General features: G+C 39.8%; 1 protein-coding gene across 1 annotated transcript; it reads left to right on the top strand.

Moving 5' to 3' along the window:
• LOC133471191 (hippocalcin-like protein 1) lies at positions 1-27,540 on the top strand. The gene is made up of 5 exons (XM_061760492.1): positions 1-386; positions 19,134-19,330; positions 21,033-21,314; positions 23,118-23,223; positions 23,553-27,540. Exons 2-5 carry the CDS (start codon positions 19,235-19,237, stop codon positions 23,648-23,650), a joined length of 582 nt encoding a protein of 193 aa, XP_061616476.1. The 5' UTR covers positions 1-386; positions 19,134-19,234; the 3' UTR covers positions 23,651-27,540.
• The last annotated feature ends 134 nt before the right edge of the window (positions 27,541-27,674 follow it).

Raw genomic sequence — 27,674 nt, 5'->3', positions numbered from 1 at the left:
CCCCCCTTCTTTAAATCCACTCCTTCGGCGCACACCATTGAAACAACACCACGTCCTTCCTCCGTCTGCAGACTCCTCTGGAGGAGATCACGCGAAACATGCTCTGCGGGACTCGGCTCGTGTAAATCCGGAGGGGTTCAGGGGTGGGGGGGCCACACCATCCATCCATTCATCCATCCGTCCGTCTGAGGCATCGAGACGCTCGGGGCGACCGCGGATGAAAGCGGGTCGCTGTCGAGCCAGCCATCCGCTCGCTTTTTTTGTCCCCGGAGCACCGGGAGGAAGGCGCCCTGCATCCCTGCATCTCTCCCCGGCTGTCCTTGCACTCCGGCCCGGCTAATCGCGCACAGAAGACATCCTTCCGTCCATAGAGCGTCTTATATCGGGTAAGAGAGTTCTATGCATGCCTGTATTTATTTATTTTTCCTGGAGGTGGTTTGTAATTGTGCACTTGGACTTATTTCTTCTTCTGTGTACTATAAATGGCTATAAAGGGTTCTTCAATAAAGACCTTTTGTTTGTTCGGCCAATAGGAAGAGGGGCCTTCATTTCAAAAAAAAAATAAGATTATGAATGATCTTATAGCTGTAGGCACAAGGCCATCACAAAGAGCATCACTTTGATCTATTGATATTTGTAACTATTGAGATAGTGGCACATTCATGCGCAAATCATACCTTGTTTTTTTTGTTTGTTTTTGTTTTTAGTACATCTATTTTCTTGGAGAAGTTAATTATATGTCACTTGGGTTCTGTTCTGTTGGAGTTAGGTCACGCCCTGAAAGTCCGTTTTGTCAGTGCACCCACAAAGCTCTCTCTCTCTCTCTCTCTCTCTCTCTCTCTCGCGCGCTCTCTCTCTCGCTCTCTCGCTCTTGGTCTCGCTCTCTCTCTCTCTCTCTCTCTCACATTATATCTCTCTCGCCGAATGGCAACAACATCCATGAATTAAGTCAACAGAGGCCGCAGGACCACCAGAGTGAGGACGCTAATTATCACCTGTCACTTAGATGCTCTGAGATGCCAGCTTGACTCGGGATAACGAGGACGGAAAACTGAGAGGCGGCAACTGCCCTCAAAGACGTTCAGAGTTTTCTTTGAATTTTTCCAACTGTTTAAACAGACTATCGCCACTGCATTTTGACCTCCATACACTCCGAGTTCACGGATAATCTAACTTTTGTGTCAGTCACCGGTTGAAACGGTCATTATCCATTGTCCGCAGTGGCTTTGTTAAAACAGGATAACGACGATATGTTCTTGACAATGTTAAGTCTTTGTTCGACTTCCAAACAAGCTTCATTTTTTCACGGAAAAGCTGGCATTTTGCAGGCTTTTTATTGTCGGTTGATTTAAAACAAAAAAACAGTGACCTGTTGTCTAAACAGCATTGTCTTTGCCTTCAAAACAAACTCCCTTTGCACTGCCTGTAAAAGCTTTTTTTCCCCACCTTTTTGCCAGCAGTTGGTTTATTAAAACAAAGTAAGAGCTAACACTTCTTGTCTTGACAGTGTCAAACTCTCCTTTGACACTGGCTGTAAATTTTGTAAGCAGTTGGTCTATTAAAACATAATAACTGGGATCTGTTTGTGTTCTGGGTTCCTTGGAAAAGGGAAAGATGGATAAATCAGTTTTTCTGTTATAGCAGTTTTGCAGAATCTCTGTTGTTACGGGGACTTCTGGTTAATGTGAGTCTCAAAGAGAGATGCTTGGTAGGTGGCCAAGCAAAAATGACCATAACTATGTTTTTTCACCACGATAAAATCAACATCAAAGTCGGCAAGGTTTTCCTTACCAAGACACTTGATAATTATTTGACCATACATTAGCAGAGAGGCTGCTATGGTCCTTTTTTTTTTTTTTTTTTTTTTTTTTTTGCATAAGTGGGAATCATGCGCCAACAACATGTGCTCGGCGGCTTGCTTGGAAAGTGACACAGTCTGAATTATGCTGCGGATGTGGTTTGGGGCTGAGGCAGCGTTTAGCTTGCATGTGCTAATCTAGTTGTTACATAAGATGCTAAGTGTGTGCTGGAGCACTCCTCACAGTCAGTCACAAAAAAAAAAGACAAACTATCACTGCATATGCTCTTTTTTTTTAACCGTTTTGTACATGATGGGATATTTTCAGGTTAAACACTGGAGCACAGATGAATTGAAGTGAAGCTCTATAGGCGTAGAGAAACTTGGGATTCCCTTCAATGGGTATTTTTTCCCCTCAATATGTTCACATGAACCGACAACATGTTGCTCATGTTGACCTTGATGCTGCTGGGTGTTCCCAGGAGCATCAGCCCCACCCCCCAGCCCACGTGTCAGCGTGTATGCAGAGAATACATGATGGCCGGGAAAGTCACTTTGAATTAAGCTTCGTCTCCGTAAGGAAGGTCAGTGTTGGTTTATGAGCATAAAAACAGCAGGAGAAAGCCTTGGTTTGGTTTTCAGGGACCAAACTTCCATTCCCCCTCCCTCCCCCGCAGCAGTGGCCTGCTGCTTGCACGTCTTCCAACAGAATGATGGATGTGGAAATCTAATGGAATTATTTCAGAGGACAATGTTAACCACTTTGTGGGAGAGAGGATTTGAAGAAACATCAAGAGCCAAACCAAAAAGGTCCAAATGCTTCTGTGGTCTGCTGCTTTAACGGGCCAGACAATTTGTCCCAACCTTCTGTTCCATTCATATTCGATTGGAAATACATTGGAAGTGTTATGGGATCGTAATTTGTGGTATATTTACGATTTAAAATATCAATATAGGCAATTATAAAATGTTTAGGGTGGCGTCAATTACTTGCAGTTTTTCACTGACTTTCACTGATTTATTGGCTTGAATTATTAGCTGAAGCATGTTTTAGCCATGAATTATTTTTTATGCCAAAGGTATACCATGTACATTTATCATGTTGAGAAAAAGGCACTAAGTTGATGACATCATCGCAACAAACAAAGCAAGTGGCACAGTGGAGGTTTGTCACAAACTGAAATGTTTCATCATGAAACTAGCGAGAATCCGAGAGGATTTAAAAGACTAATTCCTCCCCCATGTGACTGTTTTCATCTGCAGAGAGAAGGGGAAGGAGGAGTGGGGTGGGGTCAGCATGGGTTGATGCGGGGGTCTGTGTGTTGCCCCCATGCATGTTTTCAGCCTTACAATCTCTTTTGATCCTACTTTGTGGAGGGACCGTGATGTCTCGATAAGGTCTGCGATAAGGCTGAGAAAGCAGATGCTCTGCTGGATGTGCGAGGCTGAACTAAAGACTTTGTATGCGTGTGCGGTTATAACAGCCTAGTCAGTAATGTCCTAGCACTCACCTTTAGTCCATATCCTTTGGTAGACAGGCAATCAGTGGTCTGCTGCAGGTGCATCCAACAATAGACAGACCGAGAGCACACAGAAAGGGCTGTGTAGGTAATTTTGCTTGGGATACCTCAGGGTTCCTATATAGAACATCAAGAGTTTCAAATTACCCATAGTTTTATACACTACAACTTTTTTTTTACTATTTCTAGGATATGTGTTTTTATTTTTTTTACAATTTGAGTGATACTGTATTCTGGACTCAGCAGCATGGTGGGACAAGTGATTGTCTGCAGTGAAAACAGCCTAGTCAATGATGTCATTGCGCTCTGGTTTAGTCCACATTCTTTGGTGGACAGCCAGTTAGTGATGGCTCTGTAGGTCATCTTGCAGGGGATACCTCAGGGTACCTCTATAGCACTATCATTTTTATACACTACATATTTTTATACTAGACTTAAGGGAATCCAATCAAAAAGACGCTGGTCCAGATTAGTGTGTGAATCCTCCACGTATCTTCGCCCCAATGCCAACTCAAGAACGAGAAGTTAGATTGTACTGTAACATCACAAGCACCTCTGAGCAATAGCCACCTCAAAAGCATAAACAATAATAAAGTATACAAATGTGAAAGTGTACAGTCATTTGGAGGCTCGGTTCTTACAGCCATTAGGGGCTGAAAGGGCAGCCATTTACTGCGAGAGATCAACATTCGGTACTCTTCATGAAGTCAAGGGACAGAAAGAAAAGGCATGTGTGTTTGTACGCATGCGTTCCTTGGCATAAAAGGGCCGACTCAAGCAAAATGGCACTCACTCTTCTATTTAGATCCTATCTCAAAGTCGCCTCCTTCTCTTTTCCAATACACATCCAACTATTCTCCTTCTCCCACCGATCCATTGTGTGCCCCTCAAGGGAAGGGACTTTTTTCTCTCCTCTTTCGCATCATCACATCTCCTCCTCTCTTCACTTTGCCTTTCATCTTCTCCTGTTTTTTTTGTCCTCTCTATTTGAAAAGCATAAATAAAACAGAAGTTTAACATCGTCCCTTTATGCCAACAGAAAAGCTATTTAGAGAAGATAATTGCTCCAATCAGATAGATATACAATACATAGTGTATTCTGAAGTTAAACACACATATTTATATTATATATTTATAAAGTTATAATGTTGTTTTAAAGTACAGTGCAAATTGATTTGCAATAGGGATGTGTGTCATTTTTTAATAACTTAGATGTCTCCAGTTCACATTATGAAAGAGTATAAGGGCTACACTAAAAAAAAGTAAAATTAAAGGAGGAAAAGGAATAATGTCATTCAATTACATAGAAATCACATAAAACATCAAGAAATTTGATCATGAAGTTGTGATGTTGCTCTTATAGTTAAAGAAATGCAAAAAGAGTTTTCTTAATCTTGTTGCATTAAAAAAAAATCTTGCTCTGTTACATGGATGAAATTTGAATGTTATAAGGTTGGAAGGTTACCTGATCAATGAATAAAAAGAAAAAAAGTAAAAAAGAAAATATATGAGAAGTCCTTAATATCATAGTGTTAGGTGGATAGCCCAAAAATTAAAGTATTCTTCAACATTATAATAGTTGCAATGTTACGTGAATAAAGTCCCCCCCCCAAAAAATGCCCCCCCCCGAAAAATTAAAAATGATGATAGTCTATTTCTTATGAGAATATAGTAAAAGAAAAAAAGTCTGTTATGATAAAGTTTCAACGTTACGCTAATAAAGAAAAGAAGTTCAAGAGAAGTCAAATATTTGAATAAAAGTATTTACTGTTATGCAAATAAAGTAAAAAACAAAAAGTCGGAATTTTATGATCAAGTTTCAGTTATGTGACTAAGGTTAAAAAATATAAGACTAATGATTTGATAGTAGAAATATTACCTGGATAAAGTAAAAAAAAAAAATTTTTTTTTAAAAAGTATTTATTTACCATTATATTAAATTCATAATATATCTATTGTTCTGATAATCTCTAAATGTTCTTCGAATATAGCCTTTAACGTTATGAGAATAAGTAATGTTATAAAAAAGTTGTAATTCTACATTAAACAAATTGCGAGTAGTCAAGTAATGTTATGACAATCAAGTTGTACAGAATTATCAGAATTTCCTAACCCCCAACAAAAAGTCAGAATAATGCGAGAATATTATTATTAGTCAACTACAGTATATTCTCAAAACAGTGTAAATGTAATTACAATACGTTTATATGTACAGGGTATATATTTTTTTCTTTCTTTTCATTGTTGCCTTGGTACTCCTTCATATAAGATGTTGGACATTTTCCTCGTATTTCTCGATTTTTATATACACAAAAGGAGAGTGAAAAATGTTCCAGGTGAAAAATGTCACGACAGCAGTGACAGTTTTTTTTAGCTTTTTTCCCCTCACTCTTTTTCACTGTGCAAGCCTCTCAAGGGGCTCTCAGGGTTATAAAAGGCCAATCAGGAGGAGGAAAAACAATCAAATGGATGTGGCATCGGCGGCTTCGATGCATTTACAAGCTTGCGAAATGACTGCAGACTCATTTACGCCGCTGATGGAGCAATCGTATGGCAACCTTTTCTTCTCTCGATGGGTCTGTGAGCAAGAAGCAGTCTTCGCTCGTGGCTCGGGTAATAAATGATGAGCTACTCTACTGGAATTTAGGCTACAGCTCTCGAGTTGGATCTCATTAGATTGTGCGCAACCTGATGTTTTTTAGAGGTGACGAAATAAACGCGGGGTAGATACACATTCGGGGCAAATTTGAGTATTTTTCCGGCGTTACGATCAAAGTCGGAAAAGGCTGGACCGTGGGATGTCTCGGAAAGATTATCCCGACCGATTATCCCGTGATGTGGGACGTGTTAAGAGTAATTTGTATTTCTCCCCAATCAGTTTGGAAAATAGATATATATATTTGGATATATATTGTTGGCTATATTCTTTGTCGTGTAAGATCTATTTCCATTGAAAAAAAAAAAATCGGTTCAGCTGTGTAGCCCCCTGATAACACCACCGCATCACAACGCCATCCTGTTTTTATTACACACTGAATAAAACTCTGTAATTCTCACACTGTGGGATCAGCAACCTGACTGTCGCTTGTAAACACAAGAGAGTACACGTGGGCTGAAGTGGAAGCCGCTAACCGGGATGTGAGTAATCAGAAGGCCGCAAGCTGTTCCTTCCCGAGGTGTCTCGGCAGTGCCGCTTGCGCATTTAGAAGAAGAGATGGCGCAGTGAGAAGGAAGAAGGCGACCTGCTATGAAAGAGAGTGTGACAAAGGAGGTGAAGATATGTGTGGATGGGGGGAGGGGGTAAATTGCACCAAATTATCCCCAATTTGAAGCTTAATCAATATTTCTGGAAAAATAGGCCACAAAAATCAACCAGAAGTTAAGGTCTAAACACACTTGAGGGGCTAACAGAAATTAGCAAGCACATTACGGTAATTATAAACCTTCAAACAACTGCTACTTAACACACAAAGAGCAGCATCACATAAAAATGGAGCATACAACAATACTCAAGGGCATACTGTATGTTCTCTCTGCTCTGTGGGAACATTGTATATTGTGCATGTACCTAATGTTGTGACCCGTAAACGTTTCGTCTCGCCTTCAGCAGCATAATGTCTGGGAGAAAAAACAAAAATGGTTGCTAAGCAGCCACGACGTGACATTCAAACTTCACAGGCGAGCCTTCAGGAGTTGAAGGAGGCAGCGTGAGCGAGCGAGCGCAACTTCTGAGCAAGTGCAAGCGAGGCAAGGAGTCCCTCTGATCTTTTTCTGCCTCCGTCTTGAACACCAGCAAGAATCCCCCACAATGCAATGCAGCGGGCCTCTTCAGTTTCCCACATAATCTCCCATGAAGGGTTGATCCTGTTCCCGACTGCCTGCTGCCGCTTTCGAGAACGCGCAAGCGGTGAAACTAGACGAGCGGTGCACTACGGTCGCACACGATCTGTTCCGTGACGCTGGTTGACTTCCAAGTTGTTCTAATTTCAAAACTTTAACATATGAAATGAAGAAGTAATGGTGAATTTTTTTCATTTTAGGCTCAAACGAAGAAATGTGGCCATCATAAATCCTTTATTGATTGCACTGGCAATTTTTTAGGTAACATTTTCCTTAACAGCAATCGAACAACATGATGAGAAGTTAATCTTCCCTCACCTATGAACGATCTGGACCTGGTTTTAAAAATCAATCAATCAATTTTTGGAATGTGGTAGAAGCGCGGCAAACTTCACACAGAGGTTGAGAGCCAAGATTCAAATTCAGAACCTCTCAACTGCAAAGTCCATGCGCAAACCATTAATCTACTGTGCCGCCCTTGTATGATTTTCTCACAATTAAGTTCCCATTTCCATTCTCTCTGCTTCTTTTCCAGCCCCCCCAACCTCTCTTAATTCTCACTGATTTTACGCAGTAATGACGCTCTCCAGGGCCTGAAAATGTGACTCTTGCCAAGCCAATTAAAAACAAAAACGTCTTTTTTTTTGCCAGCATGGGTCTTCGGGTTATGTAATATTCATCTCATGTCACCGGCAAACAAAAACGTTACTGCTAAATTAATATTTAAATGATATTATTTCCTAAGGAGTCCATTGGATTATGTAAACAGTCATTTACAGTCATTCTAAAGCCAGTTCAATGCAACTCTATTCTTAAAACACAACATTATTTGGCCAGTTGAATATTTGGCATTTTGTGGTTTTAGACAAATACAAATATTACATGCTTACCCGTCTGATGTCAAATAATAGCAGCATAGATGTGAAATAGTCCAAACAAAGCAGCAACATGACAGATAACATAATGTGATCAAAACTAAACCAATTTATAAGACAAACAATAAATTAACATTAAACTAGTGCAAAACTGTGGATAAGTGCTAATTACTGAGAAACCTTCTCAGGTGTGAGGCAAACCTGCGAGAAAACAGCAAGTAAAACGTGTTTGTCACAAAAGGAAGAATTTCAGAATAAAATAGGAAACCCATTTTATTTAGAAAATATATCTGTTTTATTTTCCTTTCCAAAAATACAGTTTATGCCATTTTTGCCATTCAGCTGATTGTTAGAGAACAGCAATTTGTGCAAAATGTAGTGAAATATTGAGCAGTGGGCATTCAAACGTTTAGAGAAGGTCAAATAAAGTTCATCTGCAAAGGTTATAGTGCAGTTTAAGTTCATCCCGAAATTTCACCCGAAAGGCAAATATCCATATACCGGTACAACTTTTTTGTAAGTGGTGTATTCCCAAAACTTTATGATGCATGACAGTGATCCTTGTCCCGAATATGTGAGTGATTGCCTGCAGCTCCAAATTGCTGCTGCGATAATAATTACCGCCTCCATCTGGGAGATGTGTGTCCCCGCCGCATGCCATTCCCGCATAGAGTCTAATAGTGTCTATCTTTTTTTGGCTCCCTGCAGCACTGGTGGGTTGAATTTTGAAACATGTGTTGCGGTCCCTCGACAGCACCCGGCCACGGAGAAGGACGTCCTGCTTTTTTTGAGAGCCAAAGATATTTAAAAAATACCATATATATCTTTGTCTGACGTGGTGCGAGCCACTTGTCTTATGAGCTGGTTAACCTGGGAAGAGTGCCCCAACAGATGGCACTTTTTTCAGTACATTCGGGCTTTGAGAGCCGCGTTTACTTTTTTCCGAGCGCACGCTCTTAACTCTAAGCACTTGTATCTCAAATCATCTTTTCCCATTGAAATAAATGTAAATGTCATTAATCCATTCCAGCCTCCTAAAATAAACAACAACTTTTTTAATGTCTTTTTACGAAGGAAAACAGAACTATATAATATTATACTTTATGAAAACATGTAATGACATAATACAACAGAATGTAAAGAATTTTAAAAAATGTTGCCACTTTTTTTGCTTATACATGAAGGAGACAGTCACAATTGCTACTTAAACTGCAGTCATTCTTTGCAGAGGATAAAAAATATATGCATGAGTATTGTTATATTGTCTGTCTACATGTGTTCAATTATTTGGTGGTTAAAAGGTTTTTAATGCAGCAACACCGATACTATTCTTTAACCTTTCTGTGGCAGTTTGCATTGTTTGTTAGCATTAAGCTAAAGAGACGTTTATAAGGTTGTGTGATTGTTTTAAATGCACAACGTGTAATTCTCTTTGTTTTACATTTAGTTTAAGTGAGATTATTACATGTTCACAACAAATTGATGGATAACTATTGTTGAAATCAGAAGTCAGGAAAAATAGTTTGTTTAACTATTGTTCATTTTAAAAAGGAATTTGCTAACCAAACATGCTTGTAATATGTCAACTTTATTAACAATGTAAACAATTTGAAATTTTGGTACAGATATTAGCAACAAACAAGAAATAGACTCACATGACTGTCTTCTAAAATTACGTCACAGGCCAGATAAGGCCCCCAGGCCTTGAGTTTAACACCCGTGTGTTTGTCAGTGCATTGAGTGGGCATACATGCCGTGGGCCAATCGAGCTCATTAAACCTGCGCCCTAATTTGTCAGTAGCACAGCGGCTAGAGATTGATTGCCTTCTCCGGTGTCCATAGCTAGGTTGGCATCAGGCCTCCTGTGGTTGTTTAGTAACAGGGACAAAGGCCAGCGGGCTGAGCTTTGCGGCGCTTGCTGCTTCCAGTGCGCGTTGGCAGAAAGATCTAGAACAGCGCTACCAAGGGGATGATTGCAATGTTGCGGCGAGCGAGGGGCCCAGAAGCATTTAACGCAAATCAAGCACAGTGACATTAAAGAAGGTTTCGAGGAGACGGTAGATGGACGGAGTGAGGAGGAGCGGGAAGGAGGGAGGCTAAACGGGAGGAAAATGGGAAGACGTGCAGGTGTTGTGTGTCGGCGCATCGATCGCAGCTAAGGATGGAAATAAATCTCCATTCTCTGTCGCCTCTGCAGCAGTAGGAGGAGGATGTGTGGACGGAGGCTATATTGGACTAGAGGTCACTATTACATGCACACTATACTAGTAAGCCTAGTCGTTAAGCACATGTGCCTCACACTTCGAACTGAAAACAAGTGATAGTCGTGTTGTTCCCACAGAGCAGAGAGAATATACACTATGCCTGTGAGTACTGTTGAATGCTCTGTATGTGTGTGTTGCTACTCCGTGCGTGGTCAAGTAACAGTTGTTTCAAGGTATAGTTATAGTAACATCTATGCTAATTTCCGTAGGCCATCTATGGCTTTTCACATTATGCTGTATGTTAGCATTAAGATAGAGGACTTTCCTTATAGACGATATGATATGGTATGGGTGCTTGTGTAGTGTTACAGTAAACTTTAACTGGCAGTGACAAATAAACAGCTTGAAACAAGCACACTCCGCTTCTTGTTTGGAGAACTGTGCGAGCAAGTCTTCTTTTTATGTCCTCAAAATGATGTTATACAATAGATGAGATACTAACATGGGCTCAGAAACTTCATTGTGCAGCAGGTAGCTCAGGTCTTTGCATGCTCATCACTGGCGAGAGCCGTTCTAATAATCTCTCCGTAATCTGCAATGCATCCACGGGATTACACAACAACAAGATCCACCATGTAGTCGTTCACATGGACAGCTGCACAAGGCGTACCTAATGTTATGGCTGGTGAATGGAACTTCTATCTATTTATCCATCTATCCATCTATCCATCTATCCATCTATCCATCTATCTATCTATCTATCCATCTATCTATCTATCTATCTATCTATCTATCTATCTATCTATCTATCTATCTATCTATCTATCTATCTATCTATCTATCTATCTTCCTTACCTCCATTGAGCCATCTACCACATCTTTCAATCCCTTCCTCCGTTATCTGTCAATACATCTCGCCATACAGCCATCTGCAGTCTGTCCCTTGTCGCCCATTACATCAATCCATCCTCATTCTGTCTATCCATCTACCATCTTTGAGTCCAGCCCTCCCTAAATCTATCCACCCATCCATCATCTTTCAGTGACTTTACAGTTTTCAGAAGAGTGTCATGTCCGAAAGTGAACGAGAATGAAGGTACGACTACTAAAATGAGTGCAGTCAGGAGAGTCGTTGTCACAGCAGTCAAGTTGATAGAGAAATGTTTCGGAAACTCTTCTGGCATTGTGTGTAGCCGCATGCCGCCGCTCTTGCTGCTTGTTGCTCCGGCAGGTAATCGACTTTGTGCTTGTATACGCAGCGTTAGAAATGAGGTTGACCTTCTCCCAGATGGAGGTCTGAATTCACAAAGAGACTCCACTTGTGTCCTGGTTTTCCGCTCGAATGGGGTGAATGTTTGTCCCAAGCCTGGAAGACTTTGATATAGTTCTCATAGGGTTACACTCAGTTATTTTCATATTTAAATTTTTTTTTTTAAACATGGTTTATATTGCCCTGCTATATTGTGGTTTATTTAAATCACAGGTTTGTTTTGGGCAGGAACATGTCTTACTTTTCTGTCATGGAAATCCCTTCCATATTGTGTAAATCAGCGATTTATAGGAATATCATAGTTTTTTTTTTTATAGTTGACTTACTTTAACGTCCTCGTATGTGGGAAGGGAGAGCCACAGTAGCTGATGCCTTTTTAGCCATTATTTAACAGTACAACAGTAGAACACAAACACAATGAGCACCCACACACAGAAGCTGCTGTTGGCCACCGCTCATGCCCAGACACTCGCACGCAGACTCACCGATGTCACACTCCACCCCCACCAGGCCCCGCCTCTTAAAGGTACAGTACATATCTGACACACAGACGCGCTACAATGAGTGGAGTATTTTCTATACAATTTATGATTGCTATTTTTGTGTGTCTTAAAAGATGTTTATTTTTACTATGTGTTAAACGTGTTTAAAGCTTGTGGGAGGGATAAAACTATTAAAACTACCGAAAATGTTTGGTCTCTATATTATGGATTTTCAGCTATTGTGGATGGGTCTGGATAGTATCTCCCAGGATAAACGGGGGTTCACTGTACTGCATGGTATTTGCCAGATTTGAGCTCTGATATGTATACCGCTCCAGAGTGAGTCATATTCAATACATTTCCATAACTAATCTACTTCCTGCCTACCTTTAAAATCTTACAATCATTATCCTTCTTCCCCGTGTGAGGCCATCACATTCGCCCTCTTTTCTGCGCCAACCTTAGAACACAACAAAAGCAGCCGAGACTTGAGACCTTTTCAGTGGCATAAGGTGTGCAAAGTACACACGTAATTAAGCCCTCTCTCTTTGATGGAGTTATTATCGTGGATGTGGAAGGAGAGATGAGAGCACTCCACGCTGAGGACCAGTCCTCATTCTTATTTTTACCACTCCATTAAGGTCTCTTTTTCCTTCAATAACGCAAAGCGCGCTTTCTCTTCTCATCCCTCCGTCTTTTTAGGTCGCACACAGTGGACATGAATTACGGACATTAAGGCCTTTAGGCAACATTATCACGACCACAAATGGGAAGTGAGGGTAAGAAGCACATAGGACTATGCACTACACTTTCCAAATTGCTTTTTGTGTTGTTTTGTACATAAAAGCAATAGCGGTGCCAATGTTATCGTATAATCGTTTGCCGCAGTAAATTATACACTGATGAGACTAAACTTGTTTTTCTCTTAAATATGATTTATTACTCCGATATTTTTTAATGTGGTAATACAGCAAGTGTGTATAAAAACGCCCGTAAATTAAAGGTGTCATTTTGTCCTTTCATTAAATATTTACTGAGTTATATGATCATGAGTATGGTTTTGTGTGTGCCTGCGTGCATGCGTGTGTGTGTGTATTCCACACAGAGCTGAATATACAGTATCTTCCTAACAGTTTTGTAGCCAACTCCAATCATATAATAAATTCCAAGTAATATATAATAATCAAGTTATAGGTGATTTTTAGTAAAGAGCTACATTTATTCCGCTACTTTAGCAACTTTTTGGCTCGATTGTACTTGTCAGAATAGTTTTAATTCAACATACTTTTTACTTTTCCTTGAGTATTTTGAGAAGAAACCCTACTTTTACTCCGGTACATTGAGCTAAATTCCACTCGCTGTTTGTATTTCTCTCTACCGTTATTATTGCTCGTGTGATCGATATTGGTTCGTCAGAAAGACTCTCATGGTTTTGTTTAGGCAATCCAACGTATCTACGAGTGACGTTTGACTGCATTTGACCAATCAAACGGAGTCAGGCAGTCACATGTCGCTGCACCGCGGCCCCTCACGATAGCAAAGTTTTCAAAGTGACTCGTTTACGTTAATTAAGGCAGAAATCTTCAATTACCTAGATAGGCTCCAGCTCCTGTTAGCACATCTGCCTCACAATTCTGTGGGCCGGGGTTCAAGTCACGGCCCCGCCTGTGTGGAGTTTGCATGTTCTCCCCGTGCCTGCGTGGCTTTTCACCGAGTACTCCGGTTTCCTCCCACATCCCAAAAACATGCATGAATTGGAGACTCTAAATTGCCCGTAGGTGTGAATGTGAGTGCGAATGGTTGTTTGTTTGTATGTGCCCTGCGATTGGCCTCCTGCCCGATGACAGCTGGGATAGGCTCCAGCACGCCCGCGACCCTAGTGAGGAAAAGCGGCTCAGAAAATGGATGGATGGATGGCTGGATAATGATACAATAAATACATCAATAACTCAATAAACAAATGCTTGTTGCTGGCATGAATGGGAATTGAAACACACCAAAAATAATTTGAGACTTTACGTTATAGACATTAATGGGACTAATCAATCATTGCTCTGTGTTACATATAACATACATATCAAAAGCAAAGAAAATGGTGGATTAGGTAGAGCACTGCTGCCTATGAAATGCAATCGTACAGTATAGCCCACAGGTGTCAAACTCAATCCCATTTACTGTAAGCAAAGAAAGTGAGTCTGCTTCATGTTTCTTGATAATTGGGTCTGTTCTTCTTGTTTTGGCAGAAACAAAAAGAATAAAACATTTTCTTATATAAATTAAATGGTTGTATCCAGGGGCAATTGTGTATACATAGTAATACTATGAGGTTATCATATATTAATCTGATTTTCTGTCATAACGGCCCTTTCAGGGAAACCGTAACTCCGATGTGGCTCGTAGTGAAGTTATCTTTAAGGGAAGTTGCAGTCGATTTTGAGGGTTATTACAGTAGAGGAAAGGCCCGAGTATCGACATCATCGCTTTTCAGACGGCCGCCATTACAGTGCGGCCCAAAGTGCCTGTGCGCCGTGTATAATTACAGTCATCAGAAGGCGGACAATGCCGGGCTATTGCCTCCTTCCGGTGTGACGCAGGATGAAAAATAGTGCAGGAGAAGTGATGTGAAATTGCAAGCGGGGAGGAGGGAAAAAAAATACGGATGAAAGGTGTTGTCGTCTCAGGTGGCGCTGGTAGAGGAAGCACGGGATCAATGGTGCCTGTCTGGGTTGCTTTGCATGTGGCACCAGCTCAGTCTGCTTTGGAGACAATCGCTCATCCCTTATTCCTAACCACTGATATTTACTCCTCGCGTGAGCACATCTCACTAAAAAAAAAAAAAAAAGCCACTTCATATTACGCTTATTTTTCATCCTTTTCTTCATCAAAGTTTACATTCATCACGCTTCCCCAATTCCTCCACTCTCCATCTCAATTTGCTCACCGCCGCCACGACTCGGTCTATTGGAGCTGACGTCTGGGCCATCACACAGTAATGGGCGGTATAATAAAACTCCTACCTCCAGTCGATATGCTTTAATATCTGCTATTTCTCACCGCTGCCCACAGAAATCATTTCGACTCCGTGTGAGAGGACACGACTCAACTCGCCTCAAGTTCTCTCAGAAAGAGGAGTAAATAAGTAATATCGTCATTTTGAATGACTTTCCACTGATGTACTTTAAAGTTTGAGAGTTTTATGGGGACATAAAATACAGTGGTACCATGACGTACAAGTTTAATTCATTCCATTAACAAGCTCAATTTACTTGTATATCAAATCACTTTTCCCCATAGATATGAATTGAAATGCCATTAATCCATTCCAGCCCCCGAAATAACACCATAATCTTTTTCTTATGTGTTTTTAATAAAGAAACATAGTGACGTCAAGAGCTCTTATTCCAGCTCTGATTAGCCATTTTCCACATCGGCTCCTTGCGAGTGTTTTCATTTCGTATTTGTGTGTTTGGTCGCTTGTCCGTTTCAATATATGGTGAAAGTGCATTGTTGGTAAGTGTGTTTTTTGGGGGGTTTTCCTGTTGAAATCTGATGACTTTTCCTAAATTGAGCCAAAATACACAAAAAAGTCAAACATTTCAAAATGTCAGTCTTACAAGGTTTGTGTATCCTGAGGCTTTTCCAGGTCAAATTTACTAAAATGCATTTTCGATTAACCACTGAGTGTTAAATCAAGGAAGGTAGTGGCAATGGTGGGAATCTTGAAACCATATTTTCATATTGTGAAACCATACGTGTGCATATTTTTGTGGGACAGAGGTAACCATGTGGAAGAGGGAGCTTGAAACCATCCCGAGAACTTGCTTCAATGAACAGGTGACTCCGTCAATGGATCCCCGATGACAACATTACCTCACATGATTTTCTCCTTCCCCCGCTACATTTCAAAAACAAGTCACACGTGCCAATGTCGTTGACCCGCTTAGAACGCTCCAGAGCACATGTTCAAGTCTTTGCGTGCATGTGCCCGTGTGTGTCCATTTACGACGAAGCCTCGGCAACAACTACCGACAAGCAAGCCAGCATGCAGACACTTGGACCGGAGAGTCAGATTAGAGCTTTGTGGCTCAGGATGGAGAGATGAACGATTAAGAGGCAGTACGGAGGATTGGAAGTGTGCTCTGGGATTAGCGTGACCGACCGAGGCTGGCGAGGAAAGAAACGCGACGAGATAGCGGGAGCCACAGCATATGGCGAGCTTTCCATAACTCAAAAAAAAGAAGAGGAAGAAAAAGTGAATGGTGTGCAAATGTCAGTGAGGGTGGTAAATGGAGAGTTGTGGCTGAGGGATGTCTTTCACACTTTTTGTGTGATTTGGGACTTTGAAGGCTTTGTGTCACAATCAAACACCTTCTTGAGCCACCATGTTGGATTCTGAAAGGCCAAGCTGCTAAAACAAACAAAAACAAAAATATGAATATGAATGAATAAAAATATGTGGAGGTATATGTATATTTTAAAGAAACACACAAAACTTCCAGATACATTTCCGATTGCTTTGATACATCCTACAAAAATGTTTATCATAAATAATCTGGGATTTCACTACCTATGTCTTTGTTTTCTTTTAAAACTTTCATTGTGATGCAGCGCTGTGCCTCCTGTTTTATGTTGAAGTCTCGCTTTTCCCAGCTTGCATGGTACCGAGATTGGTCAGATTATCCACACTAGAGTCAATCAATATTGAAAGCAAAGCAATCACTGCCAAATGCGAGGGGGACACACAACTAAAGCTATTTTCTGTTTGTGTATTGTAAAAATTTAAAGCTGATCAGTATAACGCATAGTGAGTGCTTCTTGCTGTAGGTCCAATTGATCTGTTTTTTTCTATTCATTATTCATGATTACCGGTATGCGGCGCATGATAAAATAACAGTTTTTGCTATTTACTTCTGATGCAAGACAATTAAACTGTGAGTGCTTTATGTTTTAACTGGAAACCTTTAATGAGGACGCATGAAGTCTTTGCTGGTACAATGGGGGCAAGCAGACGTCCGGTACTCTTCCAACCCCTTAAGAGTGCGTGGAACACTGCATAACTGTTACTTTGAAATACTGTAATATTGGTTCAGGGTCTAAAGGATAATTATATTTCTTTTAAGACCGGTAAATCATACAGAGCCAAAGCACAGTTAAGATCCAAGGGGGCAAAGTGCCAATAAATCATAATTGATGCCTGGTGTACTCTCCTAGGTGCTTTGATAAATGCCTACAAGCATCAATGTCAAGCCTTTCCGCCGACGCCTCGCACGCTGAATGACTTAATATGCACACTATATAATTTTATTAGCCGGCTGAAGAGGCGTTCAAGGTGTGTGGGTTAAGAACTGCACCGTCCGGCACGCATAGCACGCTTAAGTGCGTTAATGCACGACTGTCCTTAAGTATAAAAGGAACTGGAGCTGCTGTGTGCACAAATGAAAATGTTTATTTTCTACAAATATGTATTGATGCTGACCTTTATAGTTTAATTTAGTTGTTTTTGTGTGTTTATTTTTTAATTTTTCCCCTTCTTTTTTACTGTAGTTCTGCAAATAGTATCTCAGGGTGTTTATTTACTTTAATGGGTCATGGCATCTATCTGGGAGTGCTACTATAACACTAAATGATACCAGTTGGAAATGTTATTTTTTCTGGGGCTGATAATGATTTGAAATATTAACAGCTATGCGAGTTATTCTAAGTACTGTATAGTTTTGTTACATCCGTGGAAATGTGTGCTTTGTGGGTCAGGAAGATTAAGAACGCACGCACATCACATCACATAGCTGACTTGACACACAAACACATCTGGCCACCGTCAATGTGATCAGTAGTTGTGTGTGTGTGTGTGTGTGTGTGTGTGTGTGTGTGTGTGTGTGTGTGCGCGTGCGTGACGTCATTAGGCCTCCGGATTATTTGTATTAATGTTTTGCAAATGTGATTCCACCGTTTACTGTGTTTTATAACATTCCGCGTCGAGCGGATTAGGTTTAGTTTGGTGCCTACGTGGAATCTGGTTTTAGTACAAAAAGAAAGTGATTGTCAAAGTCTCATCTTGGATCGCTAAATATGTACTACGTTATGGTGAATACCATAATCCCCAGAAAGAAATTTTAGCCTGGTTTGAAAATTGCCTCTAGATGCCACAGGATGGTGCCAAAGCATTACTTTTATAGTAGACAGGGCTTCGACCTGTCCAATAGAAACTCCTCCCCATCATTTCAACATAGTTCCTTGGCATTAAAGCACTGCTTTTCTATTAGACAGGGCTTGGAGCCATCTTGCGACATCTTCGGTTGTTCGGGAAAGAGTGGCTATTTCAGCAAATAACAGAGGATAGGTTTCCCTCCAAAAAATCTGGCAGTAGTCAATTCTCAAGTAGTAAATGGCGACTAGCCAGGGAAATACTGTATTGAATGTTCATACACTCATTTTTAAATGAATATTACTACAAGTAACAATATGTAAGTCATAAATACACACTCATGAAGACTTATAAAACAAGGGTTGGCTCACTATTTTGCAAGTTCTCGATTATGTTTAATCTATGATCATGTTGTCCTCACTTCTTTTAACCATTTTGCTTCTAAAGAGAGTCTCAAACTACTAGATATGCATAAAAAATATACTATTTTAGTTTTCAAAGTATATTGGTGTAAGCTTGAATAACTTCTATTAAAATATGATTATTAGTTATTTTACTAATTATAATAAACTTTCCATTTTTATTTAATTGTTTTTTTAAATGTATATAAATGTCTAGAAATACAACATATTCTTCCATATATTTCTGTATAATTTAACTATTCATTTACTATCATTCCCTTCGTTGCTAATTGAATGGATGTTTACCCATGGTTCTACTGTCCTGTTGTGAGCCATTCATTTTGACTAAAGTTACCAAATGTGGTTCCCTTTCCAGTAAACCTTCATATAGCTCTACTACTTAGCAACTATTGCTTTATGCTAACAGAAGGAAAAAGCAGTGAAGTGTAAGGGAGGCTCACTATTTGGCAAGCATGAGGTCACGCTCACAATTTTTATAGCCGTTTACGACGTCTTACTAAAGTGCTTTTACAAACTCATTAATAGCTCATAATTATAACTAAAACTGACCCTGTATGTTCCTGTGTATGATTGACAGGTGTGAAAAGCGACCTGAGTGGTGCTGTGGTCGCCATCGTTGTCGAGCCCCCACCCCACCCCCCAAAAAAGGACACGCACTTCTTTGCCCGAGCCGTCGCCATGGGCAAACAGAACAGCAAGCTGAGGCCAGAGATGCTGCATGACCTGAGGGAGAACACAGAGTTCTCTGACCATGAACTGCAGGAGTGGTACAAGGTAAATCCTCACACACAGCTTGGTCGCTAAAATAAATAAATGATGACGCTTACATAATAGGATGAGCCTCATTTGGTTAAATCTGTGCAGGGGGACTAAATGCAGAATATCACTACAGTGGAAAATCAGTAGTGTGCCGTGTCGAACAATCCTAATTTGAACTAGCATACCCATCTACTCGAAGGTTGTCATTAAAGATCCATGCATTAGTCAATGAAAAAAATTCAGGAGACGTCAGCAATTCTTCTCAAGAAAAAAAAATTGGATCTGCTCCTACATCCACATTCTCACCTCCTTTCTGCATCCCATGTCCCACCTAACAATCATAAATTAGTTCGGTTGAAGTCATACTGTTCCACTCCAGAGCTGTAGTTGGTGCACCATCCTTATAACATGGTGCTCTGGTGTAATGGCTTCTTCGTGGGCTGCAACCATCTACAAGGGTTCGCTGGAATTCGGTTAAGCAGTTTTTGCATCATGCTACCAATTAACTGCTTTGAAAACCTGTATCTGAATCTCCTTGGCAGAGGTAATAAGTGACCTGACAGCGGGCCGAGCGCCATCCTCTCCCAGCGTGTTAATCCACTGGTCGTACTGGATTAAAAACTGATGGCACGCTGACCTGACCGCATGACTCCTATGTGCATATGTGATGGTTAGATATGCCATATGGATGAATTAGACCTGCACACATTAGAGTATGTGCTCACAACTGTGCAAGGAACAGCTGTCACTGATAAAGCCGCTACCTCGCTTACCTTTGACCTCAGCCCCACTGACATCAGGTCACCTCTCGCAGATGGTGTTCGCCCATAAATAGTTAGCAGTTTTAAATAGACTCCAACTGCGCTCTACTACTATACACTAAAAGTTGTTGGTTTGAAATTTAATTTCTTGGAATGTACAATTAAAAATTAAAAACAGGTGATGAACATATCTGTAGAGCAAAAATACCGCAACGCATCTGAATCCTCTCAGCTGCCTCGGGTCCCTTTGTTCTGTTTGCTATGCCTTTTTTTTTATTTTATTTTCGTTTTTTGCGGAGGCGGATAGTCCGCCATACTGTCATTAAAGCTCCCGAAGCCCAGGGCCACAGGTCAGAGCAAGGCTTTTCACATTTGGGAAAAGAAAAAAAGAAAAAGTAAAAATTACGTCAGTTCATAGATGCTATTGTTCACATGCATTTATCAAATTGTTGCAGAGACCATTTGAATTTGGTTACTAACCAAAACAGCAGCACCTACCAAATATTTATGCTCCAGGGAAGACTGTAATTTATTAGTTACACCTCATCCACATTTCTCCATGATATTTCGTTTTAAACTCCAATGTGACTTGACATAAAATGTAATACTGTTTAATATTATGCCAAAAATTAAGGTCTCACCCATCTGCAGTTGAGTGCTGTAAAAACAGACTGCTGCCTGGGCACTATTTTCAGAAATATGGTCTTGTCACTTGCATGACATTACCTTTACTTGCTTACAATGCTTCTTAATCAAATGTGACTCTTTGAAAAGAAGTTGGAATTGCTTTTGACTTTTCCGCACTAAGGCACATTTACTTAAATTATAATTGTTTTAACTGTGGTAGAAGAATTTGACAAACATACATTGTAAACTGAAATACGTTTAAAGATAGATGCACACAGATTGGAGATGCTTCATATTGTTTATACCGTTGTGGTTTTTATCCCCCAAAGGGTTTCCTAAAGGACTGTCCCAGCGGAACGTTGAACGTGGAGGAGTTCAAGAAGATCTACGCCAACTTCTTCCCATACGGCGACGCGTCCAAATTCGCCGAGCACGTCTTCCGAACGTTCGACACCAACGGCGACGGCACAATAGACTTCCGGGAGTTCATCATCGCCCTGAGCGTGACGTCGCGAGGCAAGCTGGAGCAGAAGCTCAAGTGGGCCTTCAGCATGTACGACCTGGACGGCAACGGCTACATCAGCCGCGAGGAGATGCTGGAGATTGTACAGGTAACGCACTTTGTCATACAGTATACGTACATAATACTAATATGCATTCACTGGACCAGGGCTGCAGCTATCAAATATTTTTAGAATCAATTATTCTACCAATTATCTCATCGATATTATTATTATTAAGATTATTTGATTAATCGTTTGATCCCTGTTCTGGTCTTTACTTCATAAGGGAAACTTGATGTCTAATAAGAGAGCTTTATGGAAAAGAAAAACAAAACAAATCTGATAAAAATGTTCACCTTTTATTGACACTGTAAAAGAGGTATTAATAGAGCCAATTATTAATGTAGTCAGCTTTGGTGCACTGTATCAGAATGAGAGAATATTTTGATCCTCTCATTTAGTTTAACAAGTTAACAAAAATATGAGAAATCTTTAAAACCCTGACAGTATCAGTCAAAACTGAAAATTCTGAATGAATAGGAAAGAATGTTAATAAAGTGAAAAGTTGGTGTAATGTATATCCATCCATTTTCTGAGCCGCTTCTCCTCACTAGGGTCGTGGGCGTGCTGGAGCCTATCCCAGCTGTCATCGGGCAGGAGGCGGGGTACACCCTGAACTGGTTGCCAGCCAATCGCAGGGCACATAGAAACAAACAACCATTCGCACTCACAGTCACAGCCTACGGGCAATTTAGAGTCTCTAATGAATGCATGTTTTTGGGATGTGGGAGGAAACCGGAGTGCCCGGAGAAAACCCACGCAGGCACGGGGAGAACATGCAAACTCCACACAGGCGGGGCCGGGGATTGAACCCTGGTCCTCAGAACTGTGAGGCTGACGCTCTAATCAGTCGTCCACCGTGCCGCCTGTAATGTATATGTGTATTGTATTTTTAAAAATTGTATTTGAATTTTAGTATTGAAGACGACAATGTCATATTCGAATGATTATAACTATAATAATTGTATTATTATTTTCAAAGGAATTAACGGATTTCATAAAGGGAACTTAGTTTTTATTCTGCTGTATATATTACGTTATTTCGATACACGATAATGAACATTAGATTTTGTATTTAAGTAGCCATTTATAGACTTACTTTAATTAGGCAATACTTACATTTCTAGTTTAATCTTGTAAATTCCTGCTAATGTTAATATATATCTAATCATACATATTCCATTTAAACTTTTAAAATTCCTTTTAAAATGAAGGGAAGTATACAGAAAGAGGAGCCACATGATATAATATTGCCCCAATAATGTGCATGTGTGTGAGATTGTTCTGGTGGATTAGAAAGTTAAATTTAACCAGACTTTATCCCTGAGTGTGCACAATAGCGGGATTATCTCCCAACTCGTGGAGTTTGCACAGCGTGACATGAGACAACGGATCCCTCGTGCGCCACTCCTGATGTGTCGCTTGACAATGTGTCGTCATTTCACTTTCACAAAACTGGCTCGGCGTAAAACGAACAGAATCTCTTTTACAGCTCAGGAGTTAATATTACGAAGCCGAGGCGCTTTGAGGGTCTAATTTGCACAAACACTTCTCGAGGCATCCCACTGATCTACTCTCTGTTTTACGCTCTGCACTCCCACAGGAGCCGTCCTAATGGCTCAGTAAGATAATTGTATAGTAGATGTGCGTTGCAGGCTACCTCGCAGAGGTTAATTTAATGCCACCAGAGGGAGCGCAGCGGTCATATGAGTGGAAACAAAGACGCATCGGATCAATAACTCCCACCCCGATGACACCCGTTATCAGCGTCTTGCACATGGACTTCTATTAGTCTTTTCTAGCTGTTGCCACTCAAACCCTTGTCTCTCCGTCTCCTGTGCTCTCTTTCAGGCCATCTACAAGATGGTGTCATCCGTAATGAAGATGCCAGAGGATGAGTCCACGCCTGAGAAGAGGACGGATAAGATCTTCAGACAGATGGATCTCAATAATGACGGTGAGGCATGAAGGTTGCATTTAACTTATGCAGTGGTACCTTGAGGTACGAGTTGAATTTGTTCTGTTACCACGCTTGTAACTTATAACACAACTCAAATCATCTTTCCCTATTGGAATGAATGGAAATGCTATTAATCTGTTCCAGTCCCATTTTGTCCCTTTTTTTTTCTCATTAAAAATTTTACTTCATAAAAAAAAAAAAATAATAATAACAATAAAAATAATTTTAAAATATTCTTTTTAAAAACATACAGTGACGACTCAAAAAATTGCCATGAGGAGAAAGAAACCTCTGCCAACTTCATCTTTGCCTATGCACCCCTGCAGGCAAGTTGTCATTGGAGGAGTTCATCAAAGGTGCCAAAAGTGACCCCTCCATCGTCCGGCTACTCCAGTGTGACCCCAGTTCAGCCTCCCAGTTCTGAACACCCCAAACTGCCCCATCAGGAAGCCCGCTTGGCACCACCCTCCCTTCCCTCACCCTCTCTGTTGCTATGACAACGGTCATCGAGGATAAATGCATGACGGTTTTCTCATATCATCTTTTTTTTAATGTCCGTGTATGCAAAGGGAGGGAATATAAGAAGGAACGTATCACTGTCATCTTACTTTTTATTTTTGTATATGTCGGCTGATATCAAAGGACATGCAGATATGTATCGATGAGAGCGGCTCATGTTCCTAAACGGCTCTCTTGCTCTGGAACATGAGCAGCATCTCATCCAGCACACACATGTATATCATGTATATATCTCTACATATCATGTCTAATGTGTATCATAAAATGAAGCTCATTTGCAAAGGCAGTACAGTATTATGTAGCGTAGCCTCATGGTGTAACTTGTATGGGGTAGTGGGGCGATGTTGGTTTGAATTTCATTTGTATTTAATTTATTTCAGTTTAAGTATGTTGGATGCTATTTGGAGGACATTATTATTATTATTACTATTATAACTACTGTATTTACTCAAATAGTGGCCAGGGGCATTTAATTACATGACTGCACGTCTTCATATTTACAAACACATTTTTGGAATCATATTAAACAGTATTTCTGGTACGTTACAATTTATGACAAGTGAAACGAGTTAAAATTTTTTTTTAAACAATTATGGAAAATTGCAGTGAGACAAGAACATGGACGCACGCAACAATGCGGAGTGATCAGAGTCTACTGGAACTCTAATCGTCATTAAAGATATCGTCTCCACATAATGTTAGATCAGTGATTCTTGAACTTTTTACACCAAGTACTATCATAATGACTACATAAAAATACATTAGCATAGTAGGCCTAATTGGTTAAAAAAAAAAAAAAAAGGCAGAGGTTTTATGCCTTGAAGGTGTATTTCATATTATTGGAAGATACTGAAACAATATGCAGCGTTTGAACGTAGGAAAAAAAAAAACTGGACTTGAATAATGATTCAAATGTATTGCACATGAGTTACCTAAATAAATGTCTGAAAATTATTCAGTCATAATGCATTGTTATCAAAAGTTCAGTAAAACTAAACAGTACTTAACAAATGTACTGTCCTGGGTTTAAAAAAAAAAAGTTTAAGCCACTGTGACATTATGCAATGTTAAATATTTAATTTTGTGATTCTTTCATATACCACTAGAGGGAGTCAGCGTACCACACATTGAGAATCACTCCATTAGATCGTCTGTAACTGTGCGATGAACTCAAAAGTCGCCACGTTTTAATTAATCTGAGACATTGTTTTCGTGTCGTGTTAGGTGCTGTTGATGTGGTTAGCAACGCAGTACAAATGGGCTCGCCTGTTAACTCTAATCTCCATTGAGCGCTAATCATCACTAAAGACGTGAGATCATCTTTAATACTGTGAGCAGAGTTCAAATTGACTCAGCAGTTAACTCGGGAACAATAGCGCCAATGAAATTTAATTATTATATTTATTACCCTTTTTAATGACCGGAAAAGGGAGGTGTCTATTTGGGAAGCGGTGTTTATTTGCTCAAGTGACGCCTGGATGAGTAGGGGCCACTATTTGAGAAAATGCGGAATTATTATTTTGGGGCATCCAACATGGCTGTTGCTATCATCGTCATAGTTTGTTAATTTGTATTTGTTTGTGTTTTGTACATAATGATCTCACGTCATTTTATTTGTACATTTTTATTGTTGTATTAAATATGATCATATTGTAGTTTACAGTGACGGAGAGAGAATTGAGAAAATGCTAAGTTAAGGCTGGTTGAAGTAAAATACCCATCATGCGTTTGATATTAAAAAAAAAAGTTTCACACTTTCTGTGTTTGTAAAGTATCAAGTCTGATTGTGTGTGTGCATGACGATATGTATGGAATGCTTGAGGTTCATTTTAACAGTATTGTTATTATAAGAAGATAGTTATAACTCATCAGCACTGCATGAACCCATAAAGAAAATGACAGGAAAATTATGTTATGCACGGTGGTATCTTTTTACAGCTCGGCACCATACTGTACGTTTTTGGCTCACAGGTCATTCACTAAGGGCTCGTTCATCACTCGGAACACTTTAATCACCTCCTGGATTAGTCTGCTTAGCGGGAAGTTGGATGAAGGGATATGTTTTACAAGATTAGTCCACTATTTTGTTTAGAATTCAAAAGTAGTGACTGTGTTTACATGCGAGATATTCAGACATGTTTTGCTATGATTGGTATAATTGGAGCCTTTGGATTTGGAATTGTTGACACTCGTTTCAAACACGTTTGACTGAACAAAGCCCACATTTGAAATGATACGCGCTTGTAAACATACAGGGGGGCAGGGGAAATCCCACTCTGCAGGCTTCAATGCACTACATATGCAGGGTGTGAAGCAGCAAAACAGTAATGTAAAAATGCCATAAGTAGTATTACGGCCACACTGAAAACAAATATCATGTAGGATTACTAGAATAAAGTTGCAATTTTGAGAAAAAAAAATCTTCACATTATGAAAGACATAATCCTTATGCAAAAAAATAAAATAAAAAGTTGAAAAATTAACAGAACTTGGAATAACCATGAGAAAACAATTGCATTTAAAATGAATGAAAGTAAAGCTTGATTTTCTTTCAACATTTTCCTTGTAATATTGCAACTTTTTTTCATATAAATGTACCACTTTATTCTTGGAACTTTGACTTCTCAGTAAATTACGTCTCGTAACATTCCATTGTACCACATAATAATATTCTGAATGTATTTCTATGACTGACTTCATTCTCATAACATTCCAACTTTATATTCTCATAACTTTGCAAATGATACACTCGCATAACAGACTTTTTTCTCATAAGACATTTTTCTCAAAATATTGTGGCTTTATTCTTGTAACTGAAAATAACATTCTGACGTTACATTGCTCATGCAAAGTATTTTTCTTGTATCATTACGAATGTATTCTTATAGTACTTTTAGTCTTGTAGCTTTATCACTGTAATCTTGGAACATTATGGCATTATTCTCATAACATTCCAACTTAATTCTTGTAACTTTTTTTTCATACTTTTAGGTCTTATCTGGTCAACATGGTTGTATTCTTCCAACTTTAATTCAGAAAATGTTTCCTTACAATCCACTTTTCTTGTAATATTACAAGTTTGTTCACACGACGTAGCATTTTTCTTTTATGAATTCTTATAACATTAAGAATTCAGCCTTGCAATTTGACATTTTCTCAGTGTTGGCCTAATACTTTTTCTTTTATTAGATTGTACAATACTGTTTTTTCTCCCCATTTTGTTGGTATCTGACTAAGGTAGAGCGAACACAATCAAAACAATTAAGAGAAAAATCTTTAGTTTGTCACTTTCGTGTCCATAAAATCCCATTAAACAAAAAACACATTTCATCCATTATGGTTTAAACATGTCCATTATTTCGCATAACAGCATATTGTATGTGTCTGTTTTTTGTATTGCCCAAGTCCAACACTTAACTTGCTCAACCTGAATTTGTGGTATGGTCAAGCTGTGCCAGATGAGGTCTGAATTGCAAGTTTCCTATCCAGGTGTCTTTGCTTATGGGGACTCTGTAGCGTCACTGCCTCTTGCTGGTAGGATAAGGAACAACACTGTTTTCTGTTGCCACTGCCTCACATGAATTTATCTTGTGCTGGATGAATTCTTTCTTCCTTCTGATCGAACCATTGCACTGCAAACGCACCCTTCCTAAGTTTTCTGTTGCATGACAAATAAATCATGTGAGGATTTGTTCTATTGGACCTGAACTACCAATATAGATATACTTGTTTCAAAACTGCACGTGTGGACTCTTCTGTCGTTTCTGGTTCCAAATAAAACGAGGATATAAACTAGTAAGTCGTTCTTGGTGTCTTTTAAAACGGATTTTGCTTCAGCCTTGTAACCAATAAGATTTAACAGACAAAGGCAGGGTTTCCAAAACTGTGGGTCGGGACCCAGAATGGGTACCATGTAAATCTGTATCGGG

The sequence above is a fragment of the Phyllopteryx taeniolatus genome, chromosome 21 (assembly GCF_024500385.1).
Source record: "Phyllopteryx taeniolatus isolate TA_2022b chromosome 21, UOR_Ptae_1.2, whole genome shotgun sequence".
Taxonomy (NCBI): Eukaryota; Metazoa; Chordata; class Actinopteri; order Syngnathiformes; family Syngnathidae; genus Phyllopteryx; species Phyllopteryx taeniolatus.
This window is presented reverse-complemented; position numbering and strand designations above follow the sequence as displayed.

Bases quoted from the DNA above. Each gene is read 5' to 3' on its own strand.
- LOC133471191 (XM_061760492.1), top strand. From the start codon at position 19,235: ATGGGCAAACAGAACAGCAAGCTGAGGCCAGAGATGCTGCATGACCTG. The intron at 19,331-21,032 runs GTAAATCCTCAC...TATCCCCCAAAG, and splicing joins AACTGCAGGAGTGGTACAAG to GGTTTCCTAAAGGACTGTCC. The intron at 21,315-23,117 runs GTAACGCACTTT...GCTCTCTTTCAG, and splicing joins AGATGCTGGAGATTGTACAG to GCCATCTACAAGATGGTGTC.